Here is a 12,772-nt window from a genome sequence, read left to right as displayed (position 1 = left end):
ATGCAGGAATTTATTTGTAATCTAGGAAGGCAATTATTGGGGAGGACAGAGAGAACGTATTATGATAAAGGAAAACAGTAAATCAAAGGATTACATTTTAGTTCTCAAAGAATAAGAATTCTCTGTTGCTTTGAAGTAGTTTTACCATATTAGAGCAGCTTATAAATACTCTGAAGAAAGCTAGAAAATATTTGGCTGATAGTTACATTGAGCAAATTTTAGAAAAGTCTGTTTTCTTAAGAAAGGGGAAGAGTGTTACAAGGATGTTAAAACAATAGTACAAGGCTGCCCCTCTGGCTAAACCCTCTATATGCGAAGAGAGACAGTCGAGTAACTACTACACTGGTGAAGATCACTGAGGGCTAAGATAGAGGTACAGGCAGGCTCTAGGGGGAGCTGAGTAACTCTCTGTAGATGCTCAGAAGAAATTTGCTAAAATTCAATACTTACTCTCAGGCAAAACTCTTTCAGAATTAGATGTAGAGAATTTCTTTTGTGATATGACAAGATGGGCCTATTTCTCCCCACCTTAAGATTTTTCCTATGAGAATCTGTTGTCCCTTCTGTCCATCAGTCTTTAGATTAAACTAACTCAGTCACCTTCACTGGCGGAACTTTCACTACTGGGGAACCATTACGATTCTCTTTGACTAGTTGGACAAAATTCTTGCCAAATCCTTCACTCTCCTTAACTTCTTTGGGCAGTCCCAGAAGTTGGAACCCGAAATTCTTTTCTATCTACACAGAACACAACCTCTCAGGTTCTTAAAATCTGATTAATTGGTCTACTCTAGTGTTTCTTAAACTACTAGAGTTTGTAGCATACAGATTTTAAGTTAGAATTTTTTAAATTTTGTATTTTCATTTCACTGTTTAGTTAGTAAAATTATTATCATTGGACAAAATGTCCCGTTTTCAGTTTGAAATCAGAACTACAAAATGCTTCCGCCCTGGCTGGTGTGGCTCAGTGGATTGAGCACCCGCCTGCCAACCAGAAGGTTGCTGGTTCCATTCCCAGTCAGGGCACATAACTGGGCTGCAAGCCAGGTCCCCAGTAGGGGGCGAATGAGAGGCAACCACACATTGATGTTTCTCTCCCTCTCTCCTCCCTCCTTTCCCCTCTCTCTAAATGTAAATAAATAAAATATTTTTTAAAGAAAGAAAATGCTTCCATGAAAGCAAACTTTAGGTTTCTCAAGCTGACCCCTAAAGATCCCCAAGAATCCATGTATTTCTGGGGTCCCACAGTAATTTTTTTCAGCTAGTTTGCCCGTTACTGAAGTTTGATAAATACTGAGCTATTAACTATTCCCTCAAAATTCTGCCATCTATTTTTCTTTTATCAAGTGTCACCATGAGTCTGGTAACCTAACATCCTTTCCATAGCATGGCCAGGTGTTACATCTGACTGTATCCTATACTCCGGCCTATGAGGAAAGTCACTGATACATAACATAACAATTGGAACAGGCTCTTTTGATTGACAGGGTAGAGGCAGCATTTTCTAGTGGAAAAACTAGAAGTACTGTGAAGTCAGCTAGACCGGTTGGGATTCCAGCGCTCCTAGTTATGAGGACTTGCTCAGGTTAGTAGGTTGAGTTTTAATACATCAAATTGGGGCAATAATGCCATCCTTGAAGGATTGAGATAATCAATGTAAAGTGCGTAATATGAGCCTCTGGCACGAGGAGGCAGTTAGTGGAAGATAGATGTTACTGTTTTGAATATACCGTATTTTTCAGACCATAAGACACACCCAGGTTTTAGAGGAGGAAAATAGGAAAAAAAAATTTTTGAAGTAAAAAATGTAAAATATTTAATAACATAAAAAACATAATATTTCACCAATGTAAAAGTAAGCTACATTTGGACTATAAGACACACCCCCATTTTCCTCCCAAATTTGGGGGGAAAGTGCATCTTATAGTCCAAAAAATACGGGAAACAAGTATTTATGAACCAACTTGTAATATCTTGCTGCAGTGGTGTGGATTATATTTTTTCAGACATAAATATAATTTTTATCTGATTTTGACTATTAACTATAGTATATGGAGCAAGTTACTCCCACACATGTTGGAGATTCAAAGCATAAATTGTGTCAATACCATTTTAGATGAATTAATGACAATACACCATGACACAAAGGGAAGGTCAGGACTTGGGGCACCCGAGCCTGACCTCTGAGGACAGCATTGCAGACGAGTTCAGGCGTGCCTGTCCTCTGTGTGAAAGGGTCCTGCTCTGGGAGCCGTCAGCACCCCGCGCCCACCGCAGCTGGGAGGTGGGGGCAGGGCCCAGAGGCAGGAGCTCGGGCAGGGTACCAGCAGTAGCCCAGTAGGTTCCTGGTGGTAGACAAAGCTTTCAGAGTCCCCGTGTGGCCTTGCTGCTCTGGTTCTGGGAAGAAGTTCTGAACTAAGTTTCGTATTTAGTTGCTTTAACAGCCTTCAGCCAGGATGATTTAACGGCATTCTTCCTCTCTTCCTTCTCTTGGTAACTTGAGTCGTTCACTTTTATCACTGACTTTTATACTTACTATACCAGTATTGTTATTGTAAGTTGCCTTGAATTGTTTTGAAAATGGGTGAGTCTAAAAAAACCGTAAATGTGCGTACTAAAAGTCAATTTTATAATTGTAGAGAAGTAAAAGAGTCATCCTTTTTAAAAATCAGTGTTGAATAAGAATAAGGGTGTTTAATGTTACGATCTAATTTAATTCTAGTTATGCATTTGTAACTATGCAAGAATGAGATAAGCAATAAGAATGATAATTCTGAGAAAGAAACAGAATTGCAGTTTTGCAGCTGACAGTTTTGTGTGTGTATGAAATACAGTGAAATGAAGTGTCAGTGGGGGTAGGAAGGGATGTGGGCAGGGTCCTGCACGGCCACAGGCTGTGTCTAAGTCCTGGAGGTCCGTGAAGTTGACGTGCGCTGAAGCAGACAGCTAAAAATGCGCTGACTAAAGAAGTTACTGCAGCAGCCTTCTTCAGGAAACGAAGAAATGAGAAAACATCGAATCCATGTGCCAAACGGAGTCTACTTCTATCTACCCACCCCAGGCCTGCTCCCCATCCCCACCCCCTGCCACCCCATTACTCATCTGCTCAGGTCAGGGCATCCAAGCCTAACCCCGAGGTCATCTTAAGTACCCCGTCCCTCCCCTTTCCTTCACCCTCACAACCAGCCACTAGTTACCAACTTCTGACATCCCCTACATCCTGCCTCTTAATCTAGCCATTCTCACACCCATTCTCCTGACGGAATTGAAGTCTTCATCCTTTTTGCCAGAATCACTAGTTGACTTCTTCAGTTTTACACATACACACACACACACACACACACACACCTGCTCCATGGGTAAAATAAACATGATATTCTGGGAAGCTTTTGGCATTTTTGTTTTGTTTTTTGTTTTGTTTTGTTTTTGGCGGGGGGGTTGGTATTCTTTTAGGACCTTTTTGATCAAACAAAAAGGAATTCAAATAGATTAGACCAGGGTTTCTCAACCTCATCACTATTGACGTTTCGGTCCAGCTAATTCTTTGTTGCTGGGCTGTCCTGTGCACTGTGGGATATTTAACAGCGTTCCTGGCCTGCACCCACTAGATTCTAGCACCACTACCCCACATACGCCAACTAAAAATGCCTCCGGGCATTACCAAACTTCCACCCCCAGTTGAAAGCCACTGGGTTAGACCAAGAACCTTTGGGCTGCAGCCCCTGTGTGCTCACCGTGTCTCACACGTTTTGTTGGTACCGCCTCATTGAATCCTCACAACCCTGAGTAGATATGAAAACCCCCTTCGCCGCATGAGCAGAGACTTGGAGTAAGTGATGTGTAACCGTACACACGGTGGCTTGACTCTGGTGCCAGAGTCCCTCGGGTCGAATCCCACCTCCCCTGCTTACTAGCTGTGTGACCTTGGGTAAGTCAGGTAACTGACACCCTTTCTCTGCCTCAGTTTCCTGTAAACTACTAAGAAGAGCCCCTGCCTGGTAGTGACCTTAGAAGTTGAAACCAGTCAGTGTGTGCAGAGGATTTCGGTTAGGACTGGCGTGCCGTAGGAAGCACTCGTCCTGGCGAACATAAAGTGAGAAACATACCTTGTCTCCGAGTCAGGTTGGAGACGGTGTCTTGTAGATTTGTGATCGGTTTCCCCAGAGCCTTCTCTGAGAGCACAGAAGTGCAGGCAGCGACCTTCCTCAGGGAGGCGAGGCTGAGTTCACCCAGGAGATCCCTGGTGGCCCCAGGGGGGGAGTGGAAGTGTGGGCAGGAGAGCGGTGAGTGGGAGGGGGCTGGGGAGGTCGATGCAGAGGGGCGGGTCCGGAGGGCACCCACCGTTTCGTCCTTACTGTTTCCAGTCTGGATAGAATCGGGCTGTTATTTTGTATCAAGTGGCTGCTTTTCTGAGAGTTCAAACACTCCTATGTATTTAGGAAGAAAATATTCGAAAAATAAATAAAAATTATTTTGAAGTATATATAAACTTACATAGAGGAGATAAAGTAAACTTTCAGTGTAGGACTATGGGGTACACAGACCACATGTGAAGCCAGTCACTTCAGGCAAAGGGAGAGGACCGCCCAGGTGTCAAAGCAATCCTATCGCATGCATTGGCACTAAGATAGCCTTTGTGTTAGAATGATTTCTGATTATATTTGTTTAGAAAATATTTTGAGCATTAAAAAGGAATACATACTTTAAACAATCATTTAAACTCTTGCTTAAACAAGAGTTTAAATGATTCCTTTTCTAATCCATACATGAAATAGCACCTTTTCATTTTAGCCATTCCATTAATAGCCAAATGACATTGTTGAAGAAGAGAATGAAGATCTGCTGAGTAAAATGGGCATAAAATATCTTAATCTCTACTTCCGTATGAACAAATGAAAGTATCTACTCACAGAAAAGATACACGTCCCCTTCCCGAACCATTAGCGCACGAAGAAGTGCCGTGCGTGGCGTTGCGAGTCCTGAGTAGGCTTGAATTAACACGTAAGTTACTAGAAACGACAGCGTGCGATGTTTCTTCTGCATCTCAAAGAATCCGATTTTTATTTTCTTTTTAAAATATTTGAAATACATAATTTAACTTAGATTTTTAAAAGCATTCTTTATACTTTAAAAATTACTTTCACATCTGTTAACTCACTGAAGCAGTTCATTTATAAGAGAACAAAAACGTATTTGTTAATGTGGATTAAACTAGAACATCAAAAGACAACTTAAAAGGAACTTTGAATGAGAGATTAAACGAGGTGGGGGTAAATCTAAATTGTCCTGGATAAGTGAGTTGACCCAGAGAATCCTCACGGGCAGAAGCAGGACCTTCTTGAGCGTGTTCAAACAGACGTACAGGCATCTCTTGGCTGGTGCTTGAAAAGTCCTAGAGACTGAGTGTGGTTTGTTTGCTTCTGCTTTGCGGCGGTGGCACTTACCAGAGTCTGCCCTTCGGCTCTGCCTCATCTTTGACTGTTATGTCGCCAGCTCTCACAAATGTAGGCATTTTTCTAAAGTGAACAAAGGGACGGGAGGTCACGGGCAGGGAGTTGGGGTGGCTGGCGTGGGCGAGGCTGGAAGAGGCGGACAGCTCCTCTGCCCCTGGCGCGCTGCGGCAGGGCTGCAAACAGAAGCAGGTCCCTGTGGTGGTGCCGCTGCTCACAGGACACACACAGGCCGTCCCTGCGGTCACATTGGGGCTAGGTGCTGCTCGCACTCCGCCTTTTATGAAACCCAGTTAAGTACCAATTGGAAAATGTACCAACGGGTTATTTTAAGTAAGAAAAAGCCATCAATTAATTGCCTTATTAATATAATCAGAGCCTCTTTCAATTATAAACCTTTAGATTAAACATGAAAGTAGGGATGGAAGAATAATCTTACAACAGATATAATTGTACATGAGAGTTTGTTGGCATTTTGAATGACCTTGCCATTTTTTAAATTTATTTTTTCAAGCATTTCAAACCTTTGTAGAGAAAGTTAAGCATAATTCTGATATATATTTTTTAATCTAAAATAAAGACAAAAGTCCCAGCAGACATCTAAAAATTCCGTGTGCATTACACAGTGCACAGCGATTTACACATAATCCTTCAGGTTGTATGCCGAATCACCCTCGAGCTTTGTGGTGGGCGTGTGCTGCTGCTTGGGTGGGGAGAGACAAGCGTCTGGTTCCCTTTTCATACAGGAGGTGCAGAACATGGTGCCAGAGGTCAAGAGCAGCATGGCTGAAATGAATCCGATGTAGACAGCGCCTCCAGGTTCGTGTTTGTTGCTTTCGGGAACCGTCAGGTCCAGAAAGGTTGCGATGATCTCCTTTGTGTACCACACTGTCGGTATTAAACCAGAGATCCCCGCAGACATGAGGCAGACGCCCCCAGCAAAACAGGCGTGAGTCTTGGTCTCTCTGCCCCCTCCTAAGCGAGTGCACTGCATCCCCACTGTGGAAGTGCAGACCCCCAAAGCAGACAGGACACAGGCCAGGACCATGGCGGCCCGCGCGGCCTGCACGTGGGTGGGGAGGGACAGGATGGAGTACTTGAGGGTGCAGCTGAACATGCCGGTGCTGTAGCACGTGCAGTCCATCCACAGCCCTTGCAGCTGGACGATGGCCGTGATGATGTTGGAGCCCGTGTCCACAGTCACCTTCCAGTTGGGCAGCATGGTGGCCACCAGCACTCCAGAGACCCCGCAGAAGGCCAGGACGAAAGCAAGGAGCTGGACGTGCGCCAAGCCCATGGCTACCACCGTGGGCTCTGTCTGCCTAGGAAATCCTGGTGCTTAGTTACGATGGCTGCTGGTTCCCGCGCAGTGGAGGACCCAGTGACGAGGCTGGGGAAAGAGACAAAGTCAGGCTTGAGGGAAAGAAAGAAGAAACAAAAAGGCTTCTGTGTGCGGTGGGAGCCAGTGCCTCGGCCCACAGTGGGTGCAGACGCAGCTGCCCAGGGCCGGAGTTCACACCGGGCCTTCAGAGGCTCCGTCCTCCTGGGTGGCCGGGGTGGCCGGTGCGGGGTGCGTGCCGGAAAGGAAAGGGCTGTCCACTTTGTCCTTTTGAAAACTCCAGCTGTACTGAAGTTGTCTGCGAAGTGGGCCTGTAGCCTCGTTAGGAGACTTAGGCCTGCCAAGTTCCTGCCGTAAGACCTGCTCGAGAACTTTATAGCAGTAGAGGTTTTAAAAACACTGATTTTAAGTAAAATATCCTGTAGATTATAGGGAAGAAAAGAATAGTTTAAACCCACCCTTTAAAGTGAAATATTAATATACACTGGGAAAGTTTTAAGTGTTCGAAAGCATTTATTAAGCACCCACCATGTACCAGCACGTGACCCGGGCGAGCTGAGGAGGAGAGGAAAGTAGCGGAAAGAAGTCATCTGCACGATTATCCCTGGGTTCTAGTTAATAAACATTTGCAATATCCTTACCTACGGTGGCACTTCTTTCACTTCGGGTGCAAGGTACTCAAAACGGAACAATCGAGCTACTGTCCTTTGCTACGAGAATGTGAGATCCTTTCTAGCAGGGACCAGAATCCTTTCCTGACCCAAATGCTGCAGGCAGCTGCAAAACCGGTTATTCTGAACAGTTCCAAAGTAGGGACATCGCATCTCAAAAATACGTACAGAAATAACCACATCATTGCTTGTCCATGAAATAATACCAAAAGTAATTTAACACTTTATTTTCTTGTTTTGTGGCTTCACTGTGTTGTAATCTGGTGGCACTTACTGACTCCTTTGAGAAACGTAATGGTTTCTGAAATACAGCACTACTGGCTTTTTGTGTTTCTGAATTAAATTTGAACTACGTGTTAAAGTGGCTCTGTTGTGGTTCATATATATTTGACAAAAGGCAGTGTGGGTCGAAGCTTGGCTTTCCAGAACCTCTGTGTGCCTCCATATCCTCTTCTGGACAACAGGGAGGACTGCATTACCTGTGTGATGGAGTCAAATATGCCAGTGCATTTTAAGGGCTTAAAACAATTTCTGCCCCCATAGAAAGTACTCAGTAAATTGTAATTGGCATTGTTGGTAATGTTTTTATTTTCTTATTTCTATGACAAATAAATGTCATATGATCTTTATTTTATATCACATGGCAGTTTCTTCTTTCTTTACGCTGATTAATTCATTGGCATAGAATCTTAGAGCTGAAAGAAACTGTAGCTATAATGTTGTACTTCATCATTTTTTTCAGATTAGCAGCCTGTACCTTTTTCCCATCACCCCAGTACGTCTAGTGAAATCCTCCCCTGGGCGCTTTCTTCCTGTGGGAGGCCAGGAACATGTTCTGTCTGAAGGCACAAAGGACCGTTACCCATCAGCTTCTCTCTCTCTCTCTCTCTCTCTCTCTCTCTCTCTCTCTCTCTCTCTCTCTCTCTCTCTCACACACACACACACACACACACACACACACACGCACACACACACACGCACACACGCACACTTCCAGAGGGTTTCAGTTTGGTAGATGACTTGGCTTTGGAGATGCACCAAGGCGGTCGCTGCCCGGCTTCTGTGAAATGCATGTCTATACGGAAAGCACAAACTTCCCTACAGTTCTACCAGTGAGTCTCTACACCTTGGCTGTCCGAATTCCACCGCTCTGTTTTTGTTCGTAGTCTTGACGTGTGACATTCACAGTTTTAGGAGAGGATTTCCCTGAGATTTTGAATTCTTAAGAATCAGACTTACTGTAAAGATCCGAGGGCCTAGGCTTTCCCTGCCTCACACACTGTATCTCTTTACATACTGAGGCCAGAACAGAACAGGAGTTAAAGTTTCTAGAAGAAAATAAAGCCCATGTTTATAGTTTCATAATAGCTGTTTGCAGGTTTGGGCTGAGAGCTCCAGCCAGCGCACTAAATTACTCCTTCCCCAACCATTTTCTGCGTAGGGATTCTTTAAGAGGCAGACTGCTGTTAACATTCCCTGACAGCGTCTCATTTCTTTATTTCTACTTTGGTTGAATAACCTCGAGGTGTTGATCCGTCTATGCTCAGCTTCCCGATTATAACCCTTTTTTTTCTCATTAGCCAATACATTTTGTAAATTTCAGTGTAATTCAGACTTGCAGGCAGCTTGTTCATCTTAATTAGCAAGTACTGGCAGTGATAAATTCCAGACGGCCAAAATCAGCGAGCACAATATGACATTGCATTCAGTTAACATAGCGCTCGCTTACATTAAATAGTGGACTTCAACTGCTTCCTTCTGTCTACAGAACTTAGGCAGAAAGGATTGGTTCTCCAAAAACAGGGTCACTGTTCTGTTTCTTCGGTAAGAACACACCGGCATCTTAGCTGTAGTGCTATGAAATCTTTGTAGTTTTCATAGCCTGCTCACTGCCACAGCATCCCCTCTGCAGTCACAAGCAGGATACAGTGTGAGGCCTGTTCTCTTGAATTTCTATCGGGTGGATGATAAAGGCATGCTGTGTTTAAATGACCGTGGCCGTGGTGCAGGGATGCCGTGGCAGTGAGCAGGCTTAGTGCTAAGGAGAGAGCTCCCTCATGGGTCCAAAACACAGCGCATGCGGAACAGAACCTGTGAGTGTTAGGGTTGTGAACTATTTGCCAAAAGTCTGGAGTGGGTATCATCAAAGAGTAAAGTCAGTTTTCCAGTCAAAATTTATTTATATCAAAACTAATATTTAAAAACAGACTTACAACTTAAAATTCAAACTGAATGGCCCTGGAAGAGCTGTATTTAGTGTTAAACATTACAGAAGCTTCTCATTTTCCATACCTTTTGTCCGTAGCCTTCCCTGCCTCAATCTGCTCGGTCAGTTGTCTCCGCGTGAACCCCAGGGAGGTGTGATGAGGGGAGGAGATGCCCCACGCACGAGGCTCCCTGCACAGCCTCTGTATATTACCGATACAGCTCCAACAAGCTCACTTGCAACTAGCAAATAAAGAGCAACACAGAGATCTGAGCGGTAGAAACTGCTGATGGGGCTAGAAGATAAATACCGGGTTCTCCATCTCATTTTTTGCACTGTGGGAGAATTAAGAAAGGAGAGGCGGGGAAGGGAGGGGGTTGTTGTTACAACAGGATTTGTCGAGACCTGAAAGCTGAAAATGTTTTGTGTCACTGCATACAGAGGAGGGATTCTTCGGGAGCTCACACAAAGGCTTTCTTTTCTTATAATACTATGTTTTAGTCCATAGTTATAATTTATTTTTATCTATGTTGGAAGACACAGTTTATTATTTGATGTACCCAATTCTTTATGGTCTGAAATATTTTTAACTAGATTGTGCTTTGCAAATGATAGTTGAGACTTTTTTTTTTAAAGGTTCGATGTATTTATTTTTAGAGAGGGGGGAAGGGAGGGAGAGAGAGGGAGAGAAACATCAGTGTGCAGGGGAAACATCAACTGGTTGCCTCTTCCATGTCCCCAGCCCAGGCATGTGCCTGACTGGGACTTGAACCAGCGATCTTTGGTTTGCAGGCCGGTGCTCAGTCCACGGGGCCACATCAGCGAGGGTGAGACTATATTTTTATTCTGGTGCTTGTGTCTTGTCTAAAATCAAGATTCACAAAATTGCTAGCTTTCAAAATAAACATTCAAAAGACAGTTTTCAAAATGTATTTTTTTGCATGGAAGAGAAGCCAGGAACAACTATTGATTAGAATTGTGATGAGTAAACCCACCAGAATTTTTTTTGGGGGGGGCCTGAATTTTCTTCTGTGATTCCTTCCACTGAGGAAGGTTTCTGGAGTGTAAGTTAATATTAGAGCTTTTAGAAACTTATAAAGAAATTACATCAAAGTGACGTGATGAGCCATTAGACGAAACAGTGGAATCCAACCCGGACGTGCTAGATCACAAACAGCAGCACAGACGTAGCACATCTGCATCTATTTTGGGTTCTCAATTTTTCTTCCTCGGTAATTTCAGTTCTACAAACTATAAACTCATATCCACTATATAGAAAGGGAGATAATTTCATGATTGGATCTTTAAAATTTTTAAACTGTTGATAGTCATGTTAGATGTTAGCTCATTGGTCTGGGATGATGCCCGGTCATTGTGTGTTTAAAGTGCTGCCCACTTAATTCCAGTGAAAAGTCGGGGCTCTGATTTTAAAAAACAACAGGGTCCTTTTGTAGTTGCTTTCTGTTCAACCTTGAAAATAATGAAATTCTGAATAAGATAAAATAGGCTCCTGTTCTAGGCCCACAAATTTAACGTGATTGGCTTAATCTTAAAATAATGTTTCTCTTCTGACCCAGTCTTAGGAAATTAACAGTATCAGCTATGAACACAAGTAGCCCGTTGTTTTCCGAATCCTTATGGTCATGTTAGCTATAATACAATGTTTTAGATCAGTGTGAAGACTTTCTTACCTTTAAGGACAAATGGGCAGTCGGTAATAGTGAAAATGAAGAGTATTCCTGGGTTTACGTGTGTGCTCAGAGGTCTCGCGAGGCCGCCCTGGTTTCTGATGACTTCTGCAGCGAGTCGGGCGCAGGCTTCTGCACACGGGCTGTACTTCCACTTGCGCCATTGTCTGTTACCGTGTTTTTCCAACATCTCGTTACTCCTGTTTGTCTCCGTGAGAAAGGATCTGGAGGGCTTGTTTCCGTCTTCATCACGCTAGTTTAGAACACTAGGACTGCCTCTGCATCGCGGTGACATTTGCAGATAGACCTGATCTCCTAGGTACTATAAATATAAATTCGTTGTGGCCTTACCATTGCATGCATCCTCTTCGCACATTGTTCTGAAGAGCGGGCCAAACAAACAAACAAACCGTCATTTATTGGTAGCATCTGAGATTGTGGGCTGCCTGCCTCAGTTTGGGTCCAGCTCTCAGCCACTGCCCCTCCTCTTTCTTCTCTCTTCCCTGTGATTCTCCCTCTTTACCCAGCTGGGTGTCCTGCCTCTTGCTCCTCGCCCACGCTAGGGTCCTGGGTGGGTTCAGGTGGATTTTGTCATCTTGCCAAACAAGAGTTTGCATCGGTTTTAATCCTTTCATTTATTTTTCTGTCTCCTGTGATACACAGGGGGGACTGTGAGGCCCCCCACACCTCCGAGGTTAACCTAGTAAAATCACCACATGAAAGATGACATCCAGCAGCTGTAGATTCATCTTGAACAAGGCAGGCTGTCTTTCAGTTAGAAACAGGAAGAGCAGGACCACACAAACACTTTTAAAGGAGAAATACTTCTCAGCAAAAGGAGAGCAGGTCTGTGCCTCAAGCACGTGGGCCAGGAGCGTCCAGTAGCCCGTCCCATGCCGATGAGTGGTCACTGCTCAGGCTTGGCACCAGTGACGGTCACAGCATCAACCTGTGGATGCTCGCTTCTGTGCTGTTCCCATAGTTAGAACTAGCTTCTGCAGGGCTGGAATGTACTGGCTACGCAACCTGAGTATAGCGTCTAGTCTCTCTGGCAATTTTAAATTAATATATTGACTCATTTTGAATTAGTATATTTCCATCCATGTTTATCAGTCTTTAATAATAGTAATAATAATAACAATTTTTTTTACAGCAACAGCCGTTATTGAGTGTCTTGTGAGTTTGCTTAGATGGCTCATTCCTAGGACCTGGTCAGTGCTGAGGGGTCGGAGTCTCTCAGGACCTGAGAAACCAGCGGCTAGGAGACCTGCCGATTCCCAGTGTGCTGCCACCCCCGGCGGGGCAGCCCCGAGCCTGGGCGGGCAGCTCGTCCACACCCACAGCTGCAGTGGGAGCAGGGCACCTCCAGAGGTGCTGACCCACAAACACCGAGGCCATGGTTTGTGGGAAAGGCCAAG

General features: G+C 44.3%; 2 protein-coding genes across 5 annotated transcripts in view; one reads left to right on the top strand and one right to left on the bottom strand.

Annotated features, from left to right (window-relative positions):
- The window catches only part of TFB1M (transcription factor B1, mitochondrial), a 52,410-nt gene that overhangs the window by 22,824 nt on the left and 16,814 nt on the right, over positions 1–12,772 (top strand). The window lies entirely within an intron of this gene.
- Positions 5,062–11,476, bottom strand: CLDN20 (claudin 20). Of its 2 annotated transcripts, XM_053913653.1 has the most exons (3): positions 11,358–11,476; positions 9,753–9,908; positions 5,062–6,840 (listed from the first exon to the last, which is right to left on the bottom strand). In XM_053913653.1, exon 3 carries the CDS (start codon positions 6,745–6,747, stop codon positions 6,088–6,090), a length of 660 nt encoding a protein of 219 aa, XP_053769628.1. In that variant the 5' UTR covers positions 6,748–6,840; positions 9,753–9,908; positions 11,358–11,476; the 3' UTR covers positions 5,062–6,087. The 2 variants fall into 2 exon arrangements, with proteins under 2 accessions (XP_053769628.1, XP_024407754.1); XM_024551986.3 differs by lacking the exon at positions 9,753–9,908.

This window comes from Desmodus rotundus, chromosome 11, assembly GCF_022682495.2.
Source record: "Desmodus rotundus isolate HL8 chromosome 11, HLdesRot8A.1, whole genome shotgun sequence".
In the NCBI taxonomy this organism is placed as follows: Eukaryota; Metazoa; Chordata; class Mammalia; order Chiroptera; family Phyllostomidae; genus Desmodus; species Desmodus rotundus.
The sequence above is the reverse complement of the archived record's forward strand: the minus strand, read 5'-3'. Positions and strand labels throughout refer to the sequence as shown.

Coding starts and splice junctions, on each gene's coding strand:
- CLDN20 (XM_053913653.1), bottom strand. CDS start 6,747: ATGGGCTTGGCGCACGTCCAGCTCCTTGCTTTCGTCCTGGCCTTCTGC.